The sequence below is a fragment of the Rhopalosiphum padi genome, chromosome 1 (assembly GCF_020882245.1).
Source record: "Rhopalosiphum padi isolate XX-2018 chromosome 1, ASM2088224v1, whole genome shotgun sequence".
Taxonomy (NCBI): Eukaryota; Metazoa; Arthropoda; class Insecta; order Hemiptera; family Aphididae; genus Rhopalosiphum; species Rhopalosiphum padi.
The window spans coordinates 43,164,783-43,187,885 of record NC_083597.1 but is presented as its reverse complement, the minus strand read 5'-3'; the positions used below and the strand labels follow the sequence as shown (position 1 = coordinate 43,187,885).

The 23,103-nt window shown below is 28.6% G+C and overlaps 1 protein-coding gene across 6 annotated transcripts in view; it reads right to left on the bottom strand.

Moving 5' to 3' along the window:
- LOC132917295 (serine/threonine-protein kinase tricornered) overlaps positions 1–23,103 on the bottom strand; it is a 126,397-nt gene that overhangs the window by 2,881 nt on the left and 100,413 nt on the right. For 5 of the 6 annotated variants that reach the window (XM_060977994.1, XM_060978011.1, XM_060978003.1 and 2 more), the window contains 6 exons: positions 16,658–16,796; positions 5,132–5,306; positions 2,265–2,429; positions 1,924–2,084; positions 1,355–1,494; positions 1,108–1,305 (listed from right to left, as the gene is read on the bottom strand). In XM_060977994.1, the coding sequence (XP_060833977.1) occupies positions 1,108–1,305; positions 1,355–1,494; positions 1,924–2,084; positions 2,265–2,429; positions 5,132–5,306; positions 16,658–16,796 (978 nt within the window). The remainder of the gene's footprint in view (positions 1–1,107; positions 1,306–1,354; positions 1,495–1,923; positions 2,085–2,264; positions 2,430–5,131; positions 5,307–16,657; positions 16,797–23,103) is intronic. The other variant, XM_060977985.1, reaches the window with a different exon arrangement.

The following is a 23,103-nucleotide window of genomic DNA, read 5'->3' as shown; positions in this document are numbered from 1 at the left end:
CAGTATAATATTATAATATAATAACGATCGCTGTTTGTGCATTTGTGTCTTTGTATAAAATATTATGCGTGATTTTAATACTTTCATAATAATATAACGACTACCGTCGTTGTTTGTAGTTAAACACTTTTCTAGTTTGGTAAATTTTTGAAAAACAAAAATTCAAGTGACATCTAAATAATAATTTACCTATAGAGGTATTTGATATGACTGAAAACACTATACTTAAAGTATTGATCACGTTTTACGCTCACGCAAACATCTTAAACAAACGTGAACCGTGATTAAAATAAAGAAACTCTGCACTGCGTATTATTAATTATTATAATCGCAGTCAGTAGTGCGAGTTTCGTTTCATCATGAATGTTGATGGACACACACTCGTTTGCAAATACGATGTACAATTACGAAGGCGTAAGTCTTAAATAGATGGCTATGTGGGTATACATATATAAACTGTGTGTACAGAAGAGAAGGGTTAGCTTAATGAAAAGAATCTAAAGTCACGGTTTTGTTCGAAAAAATTATAATTAATCAAAAATATAAGATATTCTACTGCTGTTTCAATAATATTGTACGAGTAACGCTTTTATGGTACACTTTGTTTATTTTGTAAGTATTAAAATATTATTAAAACTAATTGAATATAAAATAGGTGAAAATATTACCGTCATAAATCTTAAATTATGAGCTGTATAAAATACGAGTAAAAAAGAAAATTAATGACCACAGCAAACAAGGTTCAATAAAACTTAATAACGTGACAATTTTGGAATTAATTATATAATATGAACATTGAAACATGATTTTTACACAAAAATCTCAAATTAACAATATCGTGAGACTTTATGATGTAACTACTATAATGATAGCTTATTAGATTTTTTTTTTTTTTTTAAAAACTATTTACAAATAAAACCGTTAACGTTATGGGTATAAACTAAAAACAAAAATATGGATGGACGTTTTCATGATAAATTAATGGAAAACTATACAAGAAACACGTATCGTAGTAATATAATCTATACAAAAACTATGCGTCTATGCACCATTTAGTAAAATAAACACTAAACCCGAATGAAAACTAAATAGACACGAATTCCTTACCGATTAGCATTTCGTACATGATGACACCGACGCTCCACCAATCACAAGCCGGACCGTAACCGGTCTGGAGGAATACTTCGGGTGCAATGTAATCCGGCGTGCCGACGGTGCTGTAGGCCAGCGCCCGGCGATTTCTCTTCCAGCTCTCCGCACGCCGTTTGCTGTCCATCGGACTCGATGCTGGCGAACAGAAAAAACCTAAATATAAGTTGGGCATGCAGTTAACTTTTTGACAATATACACTCACTGAAATCCGACGGTTTAGCCTGGCTCAGGTCTCTGTAGAAATCCGTCCGGTGCGACTTTTTCAGGCCGGTGCACAATCCGAAATCGGACAGTTTTATGTGGCCCCTGGCGTCTAATAGTAGATTGTCGGGTTTTATATCCCTGTGTGTGGATTAAGAAAAATATATTAGCACACGAACACATACATATATATATATACGAATACACCGAAAATCGTGTGTATAAAATATATATAGGATACGAGTACTACGCAGTCTTGTAAAATCTTAAGTCTTAAAAACATCTATATTTAATGTACGTATAAGTACTTGTAATGCTTTAAGAATACGAGTTAAAAAATACAAATTTATAAACATCAAGTATCAAAAACATGAAACGATTCAGAAAATTGTCATTCATGTTTATTGTCTTCTATACAACTTATATATATAAGTTTTCTATATTTATATATACTATATGCTTGATAAAAGCTTTTTTTATGTACAGATTTTTACGTATTTTTAATAAAATGTATTAGTACAAATACAAGACTGCGTACGGGTGTTTTAATATAATCTATATCTATCTAACCTGTGTATAAATCCGAGTTTGTGTATAGAATCAATAGCCAACGCGGTTTCGGCGATATAAAACTGCGTACACTCCTCACTGAGTGTATCTTTTTTCATGAGTAGCGTCATCATGTCACCACCGGGAAGGAACTCCATTATAAGGTAAAGGTTTATTGGATCCTGGTAAAAGTCAAGGGGTAAAGTTTATTATTAATATTTTTTTTGAAAAGGTCCGGTCCTTTTGTACATATTTTTTTTATAAACCACTGTCAATATATACACGTGGTTACCACACCAAAGCGGTCTGGGGCGTACAGTTAATTATTCATACGCAAACATCGGACGCGAGGAAATAGTTACCTGAAAACTATAGTACATTTTAACGACCCACTGGTGATCAGCTTCGACAAGGACATCCCTTTCTGCACGGACGTGCGCCACTTGTTCCTTTTCAAGCATGTCGGCTTTGCGTAGGATTTTCATGGCGTATATATGACCAGTGTCTTTCTTTTGAACTAGTCTCACCTAAAAACGAAAGCAATATAGTAGCTTTTAATTATAATATAAACAAAATAAACTATCTATAAGTACAGTTTTATTACTGTTATTATTATAAACGATGAGTAATGTTTATAAGTAGATAGTAAAAATGTAAACTTTTATCGGTCCCTTATTAAGACTTAGACGATATTGCAATAATAATAAATAATGCACCTTTAACATAGATATTTCGAATCGTTGAAAAAAATGAATAAACATTTTAAAATGAGTTTTGCCACTAGGTATATATAGATCTTATAAATTCAAGATTCCTACTCCCGGTTACGAGCAATTTTTATTCACTCCAGCATATCGAACGTAAAATATAAACAACTGCCGATATTGAAGACGAACTATTTGTAAACTCATTTTATTTTTTAGTCACATATGAGTCGTGCGGAATAGTATTTATGTGTACTTGGATATACCGATTCAAATTACTTCGAATATACATTGCATCGGAGTAAACAAAAATATACTATTTTCTATAAATTGTTCTCATTTGTCTCGATTCGGCGAGTTTGCATAAACCACCAAATAAGGCAAATAGTAAACATTACCATTGTGTTTTCGTACAAAATAAAAATAACATAAAACACATAATAACATGTCTAAGGAAATCTTTGTTGCCGATTGCTAAATTTATTTTATGTCAGCTGGTCTCATTGTATCACATAATAGAAGACAAAAATGTCTTTCCCATATTTTAACTACTAATGCATTCTATACCTACTTTGACAAACGAAAATTTAGACAAAGGATAGCACGTGTAACCTTTCAATAACATAAATAATGTACAAGCAATTCTGAAGTTGAATATTATAAAAACTTTTTAGAAGCTAAAAAAATAAACATTTTTTATTGTATTGTGTGTTCTTGTTTTTGAAATTTACATCAAAATAATGAACTAAAAATCAAATATTTAGTATAATGGTATTATTGTGCAAAATAAACATAAATCACAGTAAAAATAGGGTATTGTAGACAGTGATTATAAGGATTTATATACACAACAATTTCATTTTTTGTAAGTAATAGCTGAATTTATCCATAATTATATGGAAATCTCAAGTAAACCACGAAAAACACGAGAAGTTATGTTTTTTTCGTATTATAACTATATTTTAGAGTAAAAAGAAAATGGATAAGAGAATATTATAAGTTCGTAAATTGTTACAGTTGAATGTATATAGTGTATACATATTTCATTATTTTTCTTACAAATATTACAGAACTTTTTTGAATTACCAATTAATAACATACTATAGGTTTTTCAAAAACATTTCTTTGATTTTTTAATGTATGAAAATAATAAGTAATCTGTTTAGTTAACGTTAATTATGTGCCATTTCATAAAAAAATGAACCTTTTAGAGACTTCTCTTTTTAACTTAAATAATATAATAATACATTATGGGTTTTTATTATTTCTTATTAAGCTAATTCGTGTTTAAATAAAAATATATTTCAATTTTAAATACGTGAATACATAAAATGTCTGTACAGTGTTCACTAACATAATATCTTCTTAATGATTCACTGCAGGGAAAAGCGGTACTTTTATCGACCCTAAAGTATATCGGAGCATAAAAATTACTTCTAATGATAACTGAGTTTATTACGTACTATTACTACTATTATATACATTGGTCACTAACCAAACTAATTAAACTAATGAAAAATTTTAATAAAATTATTTTTTCAATTTTAGTGTATTTGATGATTTGTATAGAAACGTACAATAGAATAAATTTAAAACAACTTAACCAAAATGGTTATTTAGTTGCTATATTCCTAAAAAAAAATATGACATACAAGTGTCTATGATTGAATGTTTTCTTTGTTAAAAAAAAAAAAAAAAAAACTATTAAATAAGAAGTATAATTTAAATCGCACTGCCCATTATAATTGTACAATAGTTTGCTAGTTTGCACCCATTATTTATGATAGGTATATATTATATTATGTAGGTGCATTTTATATGTAATAACACCAATAGGTTTCTACACATATTGATCAATACCAACAAAATACTTGAAAACCGTATAAAATATAATGTATAATTTGTTACAATTGGCCATATAAAATACTTAATTTTCAATTACAATACTGTAACACGGTGGTAAAGTACACTAGACGGTTATAGAAAAACTCTAAATCGTCGATAAAATGATTATAAACATTTTTGTTTAATACAATACAATAGATAATAAGATAAAAAGATATAAATTTATTATTATTTAAATATGTCAATAAATATTTAGCGTATAACAATTGATTTTTTAAAAACCATCGTGGATTATTTAGTATATTGTATAGTACATTTATGAGGATTCAGTACAAAAATAATGTTATACCAATCTATATTAGTTAAATACCTATATATATATATATTATAGAGAGTGGAGAAACTGCACGAATCGAAGGTAAAAAAATAAATATTATTAATAAAAAATCTCATTGAATGGAAAACCTAGTTAAAATAATAGCACTATAAGTAAAACATTATACGAATTTGGGTTGAAATTGAATGGAACCAATTTATTGATTCAAATAGCACATGGTGGCTCGCTGTACCATGACTGACGTACTATATATAATATCATTAACTACACAACTTCCGAATAAAAAGAGAAAAAATAAAGGTAAAAAACAGTAACAAAATGAATAAAAAAAATGATGAGTTACCTCTCCAAAAGCACCACGACCAATGACCTTTAACGGTTCGAAATCTTCTACACCGAGCCTCGATCTCTTTAGCCTGAGAAATTCTGATTCTTTTTGCGCATGTTGCTGGCGTTTTTCTTGTTTCTGTTGCTCCGACAGACTTTCATCTTTCAAAGTTTCTTCGAGTTTCGCCAACCTGTAAGCAGAATTAAAAGGAATTTATAATCATGTATATTTATACGTAGACTATAAACCACGACCATATACAAATGTCATCGTAATCACTGCAAGTACCTATAATAAACGTGTGTTCGTGTGTTCCTTATACTTATATTTTCATATTATTTATAAACGCGGATTGCATGCAGAGTTCGTTTAAAATATGATGGTGACTGAGAAATAATAACAGCTACACTTTCAATGACAAAAATTTTTACATTGCATTGTACATGAATGTTTTTAATTTTTTTTTTTTTAGACAATATACGTATAGATGATTATTTTTCCATTCATATAGGCTATCTAATGCCTTCAATATAATACAAGCTATCAGACATATTTTTTATCGAGGCAGATATTCCTATTGAATGAAGTGTATGCACGCTGACGAGTTTTCTTTCTTTCTTTTTTTTACAAGAATAGCAAATATACAATTTTATATTATATTGGAAAAAAGAGTGAAAAATCAAATTGGAAGTCTCAATACAGCGTGTATAATATAAATGGCACGGAAACAATCTGCGGGAGCGATGTTAAACGGATTGTTACACTACACTGCAAGGTTTACCATTTATGAATAATCAGGTCATTCTATAAAACCACTTAAAAGTTAAAGGTAAATTCGAATGTGAAACGGAAAAATCTGGCAGGAAATTAAACAGCTGAGCACGAGATGAAATAAAAATTAAATTTAAACAAAACGTAAATAGGTACCTAACTATAGGTTAGGTTATAAAAACTAAATTAGTGATGTTTATCAATGTTTTTTGGTTTGTTTGTTAGTTTTTTTTTTTTTTTTTGGATGCTAAGATAAATTAAACTAGGTAAACAATAGAATTTACAACTATATTTTTAAATGTTTATATTTGTATACTGATTATACTTCTAAAACGCATTTTAAATGATTTATTATCTCAAAATTTTAACAGTGCATAATATGATTAATGTAACACAAGTTTCTGATGTGAACTCGATCAATTTAATTAATTGTGTCGAGTATTTAATTTTTAAAAACAAAAACGACACAGTTTATTTATTTTATAAATTATAAGGCAGAATACCCTCAGATATAAGAATTATATAAAGACTAAGTAGAAACTAATGTTATAAGAATGGTGAAAATTTCAAGACAATCGTACATACTGTAATATCTTTGACATTTTGGTAATACTAAATTTGGATCACTGTACGCACAAAACAGTGTTATATTCTGGTAAGAAAAAATAAAGTTTAAAAGGTATTTATTTATTAAATTTTAATTTAATGTACCAATAGTCAAAAATACAATAATCTGCCACCGACATCCTGTCAAATTATTACAACACCACGAGTTACATAAAAATGTTATAATGTATTTACCCAATTATAACAGCCGTGTTGAGTTACATTTTTTAAAATAAACATTTATAATCTAAAAACCTCATGTATATATTTATATTCGTGAATTTGAAATTTGGTATCGTAGAACATTTTACGTGTGTTGCATACATAATGATGAACATTCATGATATTTTTTTAGCCAAGAAATAAACTAATCTTTCAGTAACAAAATTAATGGATCTTCGTTTATTGTGTTAAAATTTTAAAATTAATATATGTTTACATAAGTATATAATAAACACTTAAATATTTTTATATAATATACATGGAGTGTCTTGATATTAGATTAATTGAATAAGCGCCAAAATGTAAGTTATTCAACGCATAAGAATATAATGTTACTGTAGACACGTGAAATGAATTGTTTTCTAAAAACTATACGTTATTGATATGTCATCAAAATGTTAGGTATACATTATAAATATATACATTTTAAAGTGTTAAAAACAATTAGATTGTATATATGAGTTGTGCGATCTTAAGAAATAAGTCAAACGTTTAATGATAATAAAAACAATTTAAAACTTCAATTAACATAAAAATATTAAATGAAAACTACAATAGATAATAAATGTACACTGATCACAATTAACACGTTTAATTAACATGAGAGCAAACTACGCGGACATGATTGGATATCATATTTACAGAAATATGCATTGTTATACAACTAGAAATTAATTATAAATCATACATTTTATAAGTATTACATACTACAAAATATCAGATATTACACTTAAACATTTGGAAATTAAAATGTTATTTAAATGGAAAAAATAAACTTATCTACATGTCTCGATTTTAAACAATATTACGTCATAAACTAATAATAAGCTTTATGATGATAAATATAATTCAAATATTTAAACATTTTATTTTACTCAATTTTTTTTTTTTGCGCCGACAATAACAATACAATAGATTCGCAATAGTTGGAAAACGGCAATACAACAGAACATGTAGAACCGTATCGACCGAAAAATAAATAGAAAAATAATAATATAATATGATAAGACCGACATAGATCAATAATGACGTGTAAAACAAAATAAAGAAATAAGAAATTGACCTTCGAATAGAAAAAATTAATATTATCGAGTATTTTGTACTATACACAATACATGTATAAAGATATAGAACAGTGCCTACTTCCTTAGTTATGACCCTATTATTTTTACTACCTTTATACACAAAACGGCTTTAAATGAATTCTCTAGGGATAAATTGATAAAAATCAACTCGGTAAGTGTGATTGATTTCAATGCTCTAAAAACGAAGGTCGGTGCTGTGGCAAAACGGCTTCGGCGAAAATGGAAGACTGTTCAGAACATATGGCTGCAAAATAGGTCCCTTTTGATAACAGATAATAAATAAAAGTAAAAAAATCAACTCGTCTCCCGAAGGGATTTCGGTTGGAGCCCGTCGGAAGTCGCGTAGAAGTGAATAATATAATATGTAAATAGACGAATATAGAAAGCATATGTGAAAAAATTGTCAAATACTATAGCTATATATATAAATGTGGTGATATTATTACGATGATGCATTTATAGAGATACAGATCAATTTAATTAAAAAATAAATATATTGATTTGTACAACACGAGCACGGGCAAAAAAATAAAAATACTAAATCTGTGTTAAAATTATTAAATTTGTTACTATATATATTCTATACTATTGAGCAATAAAAAACAGTTTTCTCGGGAAGTATTCGGATTGTATCGATATATTGAGTTTTTACCATGACATTGTAACAAACTAATAAAAATTATTGTCAAATTTTGACATTTGTTATTCTTCTATTATTTGTGGACTACCTATACAACGAGTATTATTGAGGAAAGGCACTGGCGAGAAGCCGTTTGACGTTTGACCGATCGAAAATCAAAAAGGAAAAAAAACGATATTTTATACTAGGAAATACTGCAAGTGACACGCAATATACAATTAGTTAAAAGAAGTCTTATCGATTTCAGCTGAAAAAAATGTACGTGCGTTCGTGATTGAAAATTCACGTCACTGCAGAAATGGTTAGGGTATAATAACCGTCATTACCGTTTTGGTTCCTCATCGTCCTTTCAAGTTTATGATAATACGCATAAATTACACCACACACGTACAAGTGCATAGGAATATAATTTTCAACGCACTATATACATACATTACATACGTATATTGTGCACAAACTGTTATTCCGTTTCCAGCGATATTAATAAGGGGTTTTTAAAATCAAAACGCTGTACCAACAATCCAATATATCAGTGAACCCATAAGTCTGTCGCCGCCGACAATGACCGTGGTACATCGCAGTGGCGTAGGTAGTATAGTAAAGGAAAGAAAAATCAGAGAAACGAAAAAAAAATCTCAGTGATCACTTTATTGATTTCATTTGCTATTATAACGAATTGCAATAAATATATAATGTACCGAATAAGTTTGTCGTCCCAAATTTTATTTAATTATAGCGACTTTATAGCAAAAAACTTATTCGTAGAAAATATAAATTCGTAAACCGGCATGATGTACCTATATAAACGACAAGTCTCTGGGGACAAACTGCAATTTGTTATTTTTTTTTTTAGACACTTATGTCGCTTATCGCTAAGCTTTACACGTTTCTCAGCTCCTGCTAACAGTATTTATTATATAATAATGTGTATATATAATATATATAAAACAATTACGAGCCAAACGCCGTCGTAGCCGGCACATATTCGCACGCTGAGTGTAAATAATTAACAAACAGCGGAACATCGTAAAACAAAACGAGGGGAAAAAATCGACGTTTTCGTATGCACATGTGTGTGTGTGTGTGTGTGTGTGCGCGCACATTTTTCGGCGTTTAAACTCACACGAAAATTACACGGTACGCGTAGATTAGGTACTACAAAAAATATTATTTACGCGCGAAAACAAAACAAAAATTAGCCATAGTTCCCTCTCCGACCAATTATTATACAAAGGCAACAGGCGGCTCTCTTGTGTGTATCAATTGTTTGGGCATATTGTACTTGCCGTACAGTTTATAACGAATACTAAAATAATACTGCGCCACAAATTTCGCATACACACGTTGTGCACATAACAAAAATGTGCTTGTGTGTTACCGTACATTCCTTTATAGTAATGTTATACGAACAATATATGCGTAATTTTGCGAAGCCTCAGACAGAAATCGTGGGCGTATACTTTATAGTCAGATATTCTGAATTTACTTTCATACCAAATTTTCAAAAGCGAAATAATTATAATCTACGTTTCTATACCTGCTGTCTTAAAGGGGCCTGGGGCGCACTTCGGATTGAGCTCGACCAGAAACAAAAATAGAAACTGTATTGAATCTAGAATTATTGCATTCATGTTGACTCAATGTTTTATATACACTATATTGTATGGTCTGTATACAGTAGCACTTTATGAAGTGATGTGCGTGGGGGCTAGGGAAGCTCGATACTACTTCAAAGATACCTTCTTCGTTGATTTATAAAAAAAAAAGGTGTAATATTTTTTATATAGTCTTCAACAATAACCGGTAATCACAATATTTTTTTTTGCTTTTAAAAACTTAAAGTGTATATACTAATATGGTCATCTGTCCATTCAGCTAACGCGAATACTTAATAATTTGAAGGAACTCATATGTACGAGTATACAGTGGCGATTCCGAAGAAACTTATTGTAACGCGACGCGAGAATGTGATTATATATATATATATATTATATGATACAAAGTTATACTCGTTTAAAATCGAGAAATACATATTATACTTATATCATTATTAATACTTGCGACGATGACAAATCGTTAACGGGCACACAACGTAGGTGTATATACACGCCCGTCAGTTTCGATGTATAATAGCAAACGTGTTTTTGAGTAGTTTACAAAAAAAAAAAAATTATATAGGTACGTTATATACGCGTATACGCTCTAGCAACTTTAAAAACTTCAAAAGTCTTATTATATATATTACATATAATACAGGTTTTTTTTTAACGATACTTTATAGAATTTTCGTGATTTTTTAGGGTAACAAAAAAAAAAGATATTAAGTTCTTTCTTGAAGTTCTGAAAAATTGCTCTTACCCTTTGACGTTTGAACGTTTAAATTTTATCGACTATAATTACTATATATATTATATTATGAACAAAGAACGAAGTAGAAAATTTGATTATTATTTTTTTCACATTTTTTACGTTATATAATTAAATTCGATGGGAAAAAAAATGGTTATGAAAATTAAGTGCAATTTTCGCATTAAGTCGGTTAAACAAATAAATCTATTAGCAAAAATTACAACTGTTATAGAATTTCCGAAAATGTCCATAGTAGGTAATATACAAGCCATAATAGTATAAGACAGTATATCATTACAGACCACGATTGCATTTCCCACAAGTTTTCTCTTGTATTTTGATGATAGGTACTCAATCGATATAATTTTCCAAATAAATGCATAACATAATATATAAAAAATGCAAATGAATGGCAAATATAATATAATATAATATTTATTGAGCGACATAGGACTATATACAGCAAGTTATATGCACTGAATTGTATATCTGCAGTGTCTTGTACCACAACATTCTGTATACATATTATTTAGTTTTTTTTTTTAAATTTTTGCTTCACGAGAATCTTTTATAGGTATAATTTATCCCTTTTAATAGTTAAGCATATATTTTAACACAGGCCTTTAACTACAAGTGTTTTTAAGCCAAAAGCTCAAGTTGTAAACAATGTCAGCATTCAAAACCACAGATCTCTGTGGTGAGTTATTACTCGTACATCTCATAATAAAACCGCCATAATAAATTATTATTTATATATATCACAGTACGACGATTATGTGAGTCTTTATAAATAGAATGTTCCAGCAGTGACGTTAAGTTTTTTTTAATGTGGTACACAATTGACCACAAATAGTTTTTAATAGTAACCAAAAATAAAATAAAATATATAACAATGACATTTAATAAATTCCTAATAAAAGAGTTTTGAAAAATAATAATAATAATAACACTACGATTGTATTGTACATATTAAAAATATATTAGTACTTAAAATAAAGTATTTAAATTACAGAATATTCACCAAGCAAAACGTGTAGTTTAGTTTTCAAGGATTAACTCTGACTTAAGTTGTATATTATACTCTATAGTCTATACATATTATACCTATAACCATCGCACATCGAGTCATAGTAATATTATTTTATCGTATTATACAAGCTCGTATAACTGCTATACATATTATATTATTCGAACTATACACAACGTGAATTTATACAATTTCCGGTTCGATGGTTTACTACATTAACCTTACATCGTCGTTTTGGGGATTTCTGATGGTTTTCGATTTAGCGCTGCAGGTATAATAGGTGTACCGATCATGGCATCATTTCGGCACGCGGTACCACGTTCGCGAAACGGATGTGACGACGACGACGACGAGACGGCGATGGGTATATAATAATTTAATTCGTACATTCATGTATTACACGCGTCACATAACGTAATGCTATACAATATTAGACTAAGTTTAAACACGAACGGTGCATATTATTGTATAATATAATATAATAATATGTACCCGAACGTAACGGATAGCTACATTTATGCTTTTATTGGATGGATAGGTTGAGTGGTCGCGATTTGGGAAGAGGAGCAGGCTCAAATTCACTCGAGTCCATACAAATCCTTTTTCAGTCTCTTCAGTTATGTACTATATAATATATTATAATATATTGTTTTTTTCGTTGGATAGCCGTTTTTTTTTTTTATTCTGTTTTAACGATAATATATTAATATCCTTTTTTGATTCAGAGCGGAACAAGTAATGATATTTATATTAGTTCTACAACAATAGGCGTGTTCTTTTTTCAGGTCAAAAAAGATGAGCTTCCAAAGTTTCATTTTCATCAAGCCCTTTTTGTATACAATGTTAAAATATATGTATACATATTAGACATTTAACACAGGTAAGATATATTGAACAGTCAGTTTTTGGAACTTTAAAGTAGTTTACCAGATGATCGAAAAAAAAACTTTATTCGCAAAAATCACAAAATTCAATATTAAGTACAGCTCATTCGATTTAAATTAAAAATAATTTTGGTCATTTTAACAAAATTTAAATAATAATATAAAATATAAATTTCTAAAGTATATAAATGCTATAATATATAGTACATATAGTAACACGTATATAATGAGTGGCATATGCACATGGATATGCATATCGTTTTTGTACACTATAGAAATGAGTTATTTGCAAATAATGTTTTTACAACCAAAAGTTTCAACAGAATAATTGAACGGCAATTATAGTTTCACTTGCCACTTGGTAAATGGTTTTGAAAGAAACGAATTCTTCTGACAACAATATAAATATATGCTATACCAACGAATATACGAGGTTAAACTTTGGCTACGTTTCAGCAAAAAGCGTATAATATTTTCATGTAAGGACAAAAAAAATTGTAAATACATTATTTTAAGAACGAGTATACAAAAAACAATTGGCAAGCAATGAAAAATAAGTTTTATGATCATTAAGAATTTTAGAGATTGTTGTTTGTTTTCATCATTATTTTAAGAGAAAATTATTCTTTCTTTAATTTTAAATGTTACATAATTATTTCTTAGAAACAAAACAAAAAATAATATAAAAAACTGTATCATCTGAAATATAATTAAATCAGTATACGTAATATGTATATTATACATGTAGTGATTCGCCAAGCATAGTCATTACGCGATTTTATACTATCTGTTTATTCAAATTATGATTTTTGGAATTTTTAAGAATGCTCATTTAACGAATATATTTTTCGATACTTAGATTTATAATACCAGTTAAGTTAAGAAGTATCTTAGGGTGTACATCTTTTATGCTTTTGTTTTACCAAATGAGAGCCACCTTTTTTTATTATATACATTGTAAAGTACATAATTTTTTTTGAACATTTTGGTGCATCTAAATCGAAATATGAAATGTGTTAATTAACTCTTAATGTATTCAAGGTACTAATCATTAATAATATAGTGTTATAAAAAATATAAAATAGTTATTATATTCAGTCCATGTTTATTTTTATACCCGGACAATTTTTATGATCGTAAAAAAATGCTAAAATATAAATATTATTAATTAGTAATTTATATTTAAATAAATACAATTTATTTTTATGGAATAAATTATCCTCAGTGCATATAGTTTAATAATTTAGAAACAACTCGATCAATTATCAATTTATATATTAGCTATATATATTGCCATTCGTCCCGGTTTTAAAAGCATGCCTGGTGTCTCAATCAGTCATTTAGTTTTTCCTGGTTAATAGAAGCTGAGAGAAAAAAACATTTAATGTTGTATTATTTAATAATGAAACATATAATAATATTGTACATTGTATCATTATATCATTATTAATTATACTAAAAAATTAATAATAATAAATAATAATGTATCTTTGTATTAATTAATAAATATTTAAATTAAAAAAAGATATACTTATTTCAATACAAGCGTTACATTAAAAAGGTCATTATGATCTGCTTTCATTTGAAAGAAACAATTTTTGTAAGTATACTTAAAAAATAATAAATAATAAAATTCATTATTAAAAGAAAAAATGAGGGTGAGCATACTTGGTGAATCGCTCTGTGTATATTTCGTTTATATTATAATAATTATTAAGACAAAAAAAAATGTCTCTATGGGTAGTGGGTGGGTATAGTAATTCTTTATGAAATATATTTTGTTGTTATGTTATCTTTCGTGAAGATGACGTTATTGCTTTAGCAGATACGCTTTATGCTCGACTTACAGTTTCATAAAAAGATCCGACGGGTTTGATTTTACTGTACCTTCACTGATATTGTTGTTGTTTTTCTCTGTGACTGAATTATTTGAGGCCTACTTTTTAGTAGTATTTTTTTTTTACAATGATGATTATTATAGATGTGATCATCAAGAAACATATTGTTGTGGAATGACTTTAATGTCAACTTAAATCGCGATTGTTTGCTTTTTACTTTTACAGTATACTATAAGAGTTTTAAGGAAATGTATTATTTTTTTACTATAAATCACCCAGTTAATATACTTAAACTAATTTAAAATAAACTATTTTTATTTGTACAAATATTATAACGTCACAAAAGAATTTCGATTTCAGAATACTTCAAATTATCCCTTTTAACTTTCCATTTAAATTTAATTATTGATTCAATAATTTATTTTTAAACTTTATTAATTGAATAATATTAAATGTATGTTGAAAGTTGCGCGTTAAATTTGATACATTAAACATTTTTAATATTAATATAAAACCAAATCGTTTGTGGTATTTTTTATAGCGCTTATCAAACTAACTATTAACGTTTAACCTTTTCAAGCAATATGTTTATGTTTTCATAATTCGTGATGCAATTTGGTCAACTAGCGTTAGAACGTGTATTAATTCACGTATTCATAATATATTAAAATATTGATAATAGTAATATATATCTAGCAAACATAATCTACTGAACTTCATTATATGACATTTTAGTCATTAAACATGACTTAAAATTATAGTTCTTACATAAGTTACTCAAATATACTATATGAATTAACAAAAAAGTAGATAAGAATAGAAATAATTTATTATTTTATTAAAATGAGTTCTAGACATTTTCATAAATACAAAGTACTTAGGTATTTTTTTATTACGTAAAAAAACTCTTGATATTTATAATTTACATTTAAAAATCATAAGTGCTTTGTGAGTAATTATAATTAATAAAAAAAATGTATTATTGCTACGTAATAATGTATCATAAATTGTAATGATTAATACCAAAAAAAAAAAAATTTGAATTATTAAAGTTATTAATTTATATAATTTATAATATTCTCAAAATATTTATAATGTATTATTCTAAAATCTAAATGATAACACTGGTAGAAATATAGAAACCTATGATTAATGTAAATTTTAAACATTTATACGAATTTTGAAATTGGTGGTTAATGATAATTTATTTAGAGCTTAAACCAAAAGTGCTTTATTTACTATAAAATATATTTTTTTTATTATTTTTAGAAACATTATATTTGATAATTATTATGATATTTGAAAGTAATAAGTTTAGATAAATTGATAATTGACCTTTAAATTTCTATAAGTCATGCTTATCAGCCGATTTAGTTTAAACTGATTGGTCTGGTATTAAATTGTTATATTTATATTATTGAATGGTAAATAATATAATAAATTAGTGCCATTTTGTACTTATTTTATAATGCGCTACTAATAATCGAGCTTATTACAATAAAATCAAACGATATAGATGACATTTAAATAATCTAAAAGATTTAATTTGTATAACAATACATGTTTGAATATAATATATTGAGTCTATTATATTACCAAATAAACATTATTATTAATGATTGGTATTCCTTAAAAATTTAGGAAAAGTAATATTATATAGGATAAATCGTACTAAAGATGTTTACCTTATGAGGAGTGTTATTTATAAAATTATAAGCCATTTGAAAAACGTAGGAAAAAATAATCATTAAAATATTTCCACACTTCCAAAAACGTAAATAGAATTTTTATTTTTTTAACATCATTATTTTTGCCAACGCACTTTTAATTTAATATGGTTTAAATATGATGATAAAATAATTTTAAATTTGTTACATATTATATATTTCATTATTTTTTATATTTCGTTCATATCAGTATAGGTAAGTATATATATATATATATATATATATATATAAAAAAAATGGAATTCTATGATTAAAAGAAAAACATAAATAATAATATATAAAAGGCGTTGTCATCGGAATACAGAATATATTATATGTCCTAGCCATAAGATCCACAAACATATCATATGTTTAAAACACGTAAAAAATCAATGAAAATACGGGTACTGTACCTCTGTTTCCGTTCAATGTGCTGAGCGATCAGATTGCTGTAGTAATTCTCAAGGGTGACTTTGGCCTTGGTCGCCTTGTCTAGAGTATGTCCGCTCAACCGGATACCACTTTCGGTCGCAGCGCTCATCTCCAATACACCTGTGAAACAGAAAAAAAATCCAACTAAGTATATAATATGATAATACAATAAAGACAACCGCATGTTTTAGGTATACAATTCAATTCGTTTTTATATTTTTATATTGTTGCGATATATTATATTTTTTAAATAATATATATTTGTGGGCACAAGTATTATTTACCACCCCGTTGTTTCGTATATAGAGAAGGAAGAAGCTTTATTGGATTTCCTGAGGATCCGATTACGTTGAAAAAAATATAACAAGGGTGAAGGACAAAAAAACCTATATATGTGTAAAGCATACGTTTTATTATATTATTATTTTTGCAACATCATAATATATATATATACATATAATATTCCCTAATCCGGATCAGACTATAACTGTATATGCGAGGCGATTGTGTCAGTGATTAGCATATAAATCGTATAAATACACATAGCGAAACTATTTACAAGAGACTACAAGGTGATTGAAAAAAAAGGTTAAACAAATATAATTTTTTATCGCTCTGAATTTAAAACCAAAATTGAATTTATATTGTGTATTACATTTTTGCGAATTCAATACTATTTAAAAAGTTTGACGATACTCGTGAACCAGTTAGCATAAATATTTTAAGAAACATCAATATTTTTCGTCGGAATTATTGATTCTTTAATAATTGTTTCTTTAGGTACTATACTTAAATAACAAATATTTGATTAAAAACGATAATATATTAAACGAAAATACGAACGTGGGTGGAACCCGTAATAAACACCGAGACAACGAGCAGGAACGATCGGGAGGAAATGTGCGGTAGTATAGTTGAAGTGTTATGGTACATGTACAACGAGGACGCATGAAAAATGGATTGACTATAAATATAACTACTAGGTTAATAAGTATATATATATATCGTATACGAAGTGTTTTTTCGCTATGATGTGAACGTTCTTTCTAAAACTATTTCAGGAGGTAAATTAATTATTAATGCGTACTTCCCGACTGGACCACAATTTATATCATGTTATAGGCGTTTAAATAAAAAGTGCACAATACGACTGCAGCTATATAACATTATCATCAGTCTTAAAAAAAAAAAAACCTTCATAATCTTTTCTTTATTTCTTTTTTTGTTGTTAAGACTGTATATGATTTGACGTATATCGTGTGCAGTTTACAAAAGAAAAAAAATCATGATTCTAGAATAACGAGGGGAAGCCTCGGGATTTTGTTCGGCCGATTAAACATTAAACACCGCGCGGAACGCTGTAACATGTCTAACGTAGGTATTTAATTTGTCACACGTCGCAGGTATTGTCATTCGCGCAGTATGCCTACTGATGCGTAATAAAATTACAAAAATTATAATTTACCTAGTTCAGCAACATTGTTACGGCGAACTAAGAAGTTACATTATATCAATTTACATATATAGTGTAGCTGACCGTATTGTACCTACGTATATAGTATTATTACCGATGCAGTAGTATAGTCTAGCTACAGTAGGATGATTGAAACAAAACAAAATCAAATCGATAATATTTATAGATATAAAATAAAAATTACCCCTACTTGAACGTCCTTAGAGAACGTTATATTATGGTATAATATTATTGTCGTCATCGCACAAATGAACAAAATATATCAAAATATTTTACGTTCAGAAAAATCCATTTAACTCTGTTGGTTTTAACATTACAACAAGTAAATTGATTTAATTTTAATACTATTTGCATACAGTTACAGCGTTTTAAATTTATAAAAAAATGTTAGTACAATTTAAAATGCTCATATAAAACTCGCTTTGAAATTAAAATGTAAAAAAAAAGCCAAAAACGGCTGCTGGGTAATAATCTTATCTTCAAATATGATAATACGATGGTCATTAAATAGAATGTTAAAAAATTGACGATCCTACATGGCTACATGTAAAATGTATTATGCGTTAAACTAACGGAGAAAACACATGTGTATATATGGATATTATAACGTCCTCTTAACGTCCTAACTATCAAACAGATTAATATAGAATGGAGTTATTATGTAAGAAGTCTTAGAAATTAAATTTGTACATTTTCAAAATGATAATATACAGGCTAAATGTATTTTTAATCACTATATCACATATTTTCGTCTGTATATTATGTAAATGGTCAAAGGGTGGGGTCTCTATGGGCCACTTATTAACTTCAGAATAATTTTCTAAATTACTTCCGACTATTACTGGTAGGTAACTTACCTATATATTCTTTAAACAAAAATATTAAAAGTATTTATTTTCTACAGAAATAACGAACGTTAGTTGTGATAGACATGATACCTAGTTATGATGCGATTGTAATAATTTAGACATAGAACGCGAAGACTGTATAAGGATAAAATATGTATTTAAATATATATATTTGTACACTGATGGTAAAAGAGAAAAAAATGAATCCCAACAAGAAAGGGGTTGAGAAATAAAACGTTTTGGACAAAGTGGTGTAATGGAGTGCGGTTGCTTGTGAAACACGCGGCGGCCACGTCTATTATTGATTTCGAAAACCGCCAGCGGCTGGGGACCTGTTGAGCGACAACAGGGCGCCCAGTCAGCACCATTTTTTTTTTTTTGCGACAATCGCGATTCTCATTTCGTCTGCCGACGACGACGAAGGCGACGATTTACGAACGAGCGACGCTATACACAATCATTATTTGCTGATACAGGACGCATATACAACAACAATAATAATATATATAATATTTATATAATATACGCGACACAATATATATGCAATTGTATGGAGGCAGTGTATTATTAGATATAATATGTATAAGTACGCGCGTTTATTGTATAAGCGGCGCCGACATTTGTAATTCAACGGATATACGGTATTAGCTTCTGTATATACGTATGATATAAATTGATAGGTACACATTATAATATACAATACCCGGTCGAATGGATAGTACGACCGACAGTAAAACGGTTCTACGCGGATGGTAAATGTGATAAGTATGTCGATCTCTGTCATATAATTATAAACACACGTGTATCTAATTTCTGACTGCAATGTACACACTTTGATTTGGGCATACATATTATACAGAGTGAGGTGACGCGTATCTCGAACATTTGACTGTTTCACATGTTGAAATGAAATTTTATCACGTCAAACCTCTGTGATACATATTATACGTATACAACTATCGTATTTAGTTTGTTACAATAATGTTAACACATTACTGCATTAATTAGTGAATCGAAGGTAATTTTTATTTTTAAAATTTCTAAACTGTGTACTTACAAGTTGCGGTTATCATATCAATATGTGCTAATATGTGGTGACTAGAAATACATTTTTTTTCGGTTTTTTTTAAATGTTATATATTATATGAAAAAGAATAAAAGAATAATATGATTACTTATTTAAATATCAACTTTGTCGCTATATAAAATATTAATATTTAATAATATTAAATAAATGTGTTTAATTTATATTACATTTCTTTCTTATTTATGTACAATGGTCTCATGATCATAACTCATATTTTTTTTTTATTCGGGGTGAAAAAAATAATGGTATAACAGAATGCATTAGTTAATGTCAAATCACATAGCTTGTGTTAAATATTATCAACAATTTTAACAATATTCGTAGCAGTGAATATGGGCATTTGACTGATAAAATAAATTACTCGAGAATAATAACAGTATAGTAGCCATTCAAACTGTAACGCAATATTTGGATAACCTTGTATATTTTATTCAACTCGAACAGCCAGTCTACAATATTTCACTCAAAGGAAAATATATACGTAGAAGTTTCATAGAATAACACATTTTTATTTTCTAAATTGTTTCATTGTTTGTAAATAGGTCCAACGTCCTATGTCTTATCGAAAATTTAAAAAAGTATATGTAGTATCATGTATATATATATATATATACATCATGTCTTAATCTATTATGTTGTGTAACTTATATATATATGATGTATAACCATCACAATTATTGATAATGCTTCGTAAACATCAAACAAATCGCATATTAAGTTAGACAACTATAGCTTTCCTGATTAATTTTTGGTGTCATATAAACGGTAATCGATGAGGTAACTATACTTAAATATATACAGGATATGAATGTGCGAAAAATGAAAAACCAATTTTATAGGTACTGACAATTTTGTATATAACTATGTATTGGTTCATTATAAAAAAAAAACCACTAGGTATACCGTACACATCACACTCACGCAGTGACGAGAGATGAGAATATTTCGGTAACCCACGCCAGACTATTATTGCACAAATAATTATCTTCTCTTTGTCACCGAGATAATGTATATTGTATAATATAGCATAAAAAAATATTATAAAGTAACACGAAACCTAGCTGTCGGCGGATTGGGATTGTCGTGTTACGTGCCGCCGGAAGCGCTTCCCGCGAGACAAAGTCTGCATTCGGCGGTGTGCGTATATAAAGTACAGCCGTGATGAACCATAGGGGTGAAGCGTTAGGGTGACGTCAACCACGCGCTGTCACTCAAAATTTCAAGCTCACTTAGAGGTCGATTTAGTTAGTCCTTAAAATGTGTTTTAGTCTTCAATTGAAAAACCCTTAACCGGTATGGAGTACCTACTTCGTATACCTACGCTATTCGCATTTCTATAGGTATAAATATTCCATCTCGAACAGAAGACACGTGTATATTGAATCACGGATTACTTAAAATACCCATACAAATCACATAAATACAAATATATATATATATTATATGTATTATATTTCTGTATAATATTATGTATATATAACAGCAACGCAGTATTTCAGTTTTCACTGAATTTTCGTGATTAATTTTTTGATCTTGTAAATGCATATATACACATAATATTGTCTACGTCATCTCGATTTGAAGTGCATATCACCGGTGTGAAAATATTGCTATATTTTATTTAATTATTTACGTGCATTGCACCCAATTATACTGTACATTTCTAAAACTAGACATACGAAAAAAATAGGTATATTAATAATATGATACATTTTTTAATAATAATATAGTTGATAATAAATTAGGTTTACAATTGTAATTAATCAGGTATAAATATAGATAAAGAAGCGTTGGAGTTTGCAAGGGACATACAACGTATCACAAGAGGTTTATTTGAACCATAGAGCGTAGAGAATGAAGGAATATGAAATATATGCGTGGCTTGTCCTACGAGGAGAGACTTTGAATAATATAGACGAAAGGAAAGTAGGGGAATCAATATCACCAGATATATAAGCTTAGATAAAGACTTTAGGTTGGCGTGGTGTCTCCTGTCAGCTAATGAGGCAAGACCGAGACTTTTAAGAACGGGTGTGTAATTGTGGGGGGAATAATTAATCTTTAGGCTGTAACCGACAAAGTTTAAAAATGTACGCTTAACACGTCCCATTAAAGAGGAGTGTGTTGTTGCTGTATAGGAGTCCAAACAGTAAATCCATACTCGAGAGTTTGCCTAACAAAAGCACAGTAAAGGACTTTCAAAGGAGAAGTAACTACGAATTCGGCAGTTTATATCATTATAATATATTATACAATTATTAAATTTATGGACAGACTGTTGCGGTGCAAGTGGATTTTTTTGATTGCGTCAAACAGAAAAAAAACCGTTTTTAAAACACGGCAACCACGGTATGTACCTACATATTATAATATATAGACGACTGCAATATCATAATCATTTCATTTCGACCACATTGGTATTATCGATGGCGGCGATATATTTGTGTTAAACATACAAAATATTTCTTATATATTGTATAATAATGCCGTATAGCAAGGAAGCCCCTGCAGGACACTAGAGGGGGTCACTCACAGTCAGATCACCAATCTACTGTTGTTTTGAACTTGTTGCAAAACAATAAAACGTGGGCAGTTTTTAAGGAAATTTCAAACAGAAATAATGATATAATAGAATGCTAAACTCATTTTTAAAATATTAACTCTTATTTAGTAGTATAATACCTCTAAACGTCAATATATAATATATACACACAACCTGGATATCATCGAATAAGGAAACGCGTCGATTTTAATTTGTTGAAGACACGTAGCTTGATATCTATCAACTATAGCCCCACGTCCGTTTGTATATAATAATATGTATTATATTATCTACGAGCATTATATACTGCAGTTCGCTTTACATATACAACGATAGCGAGTGGAGGTGGGGGGGTTGGTGGTACTCGACGGCCACCGAAATCCTTTTGACTACGCCGAACACGATTTCGAGAACGCTGCGTGACACGACTGCCGTGTCGTGCAATAATTTGCGATTCCGCGTACGTAGCGTACGAT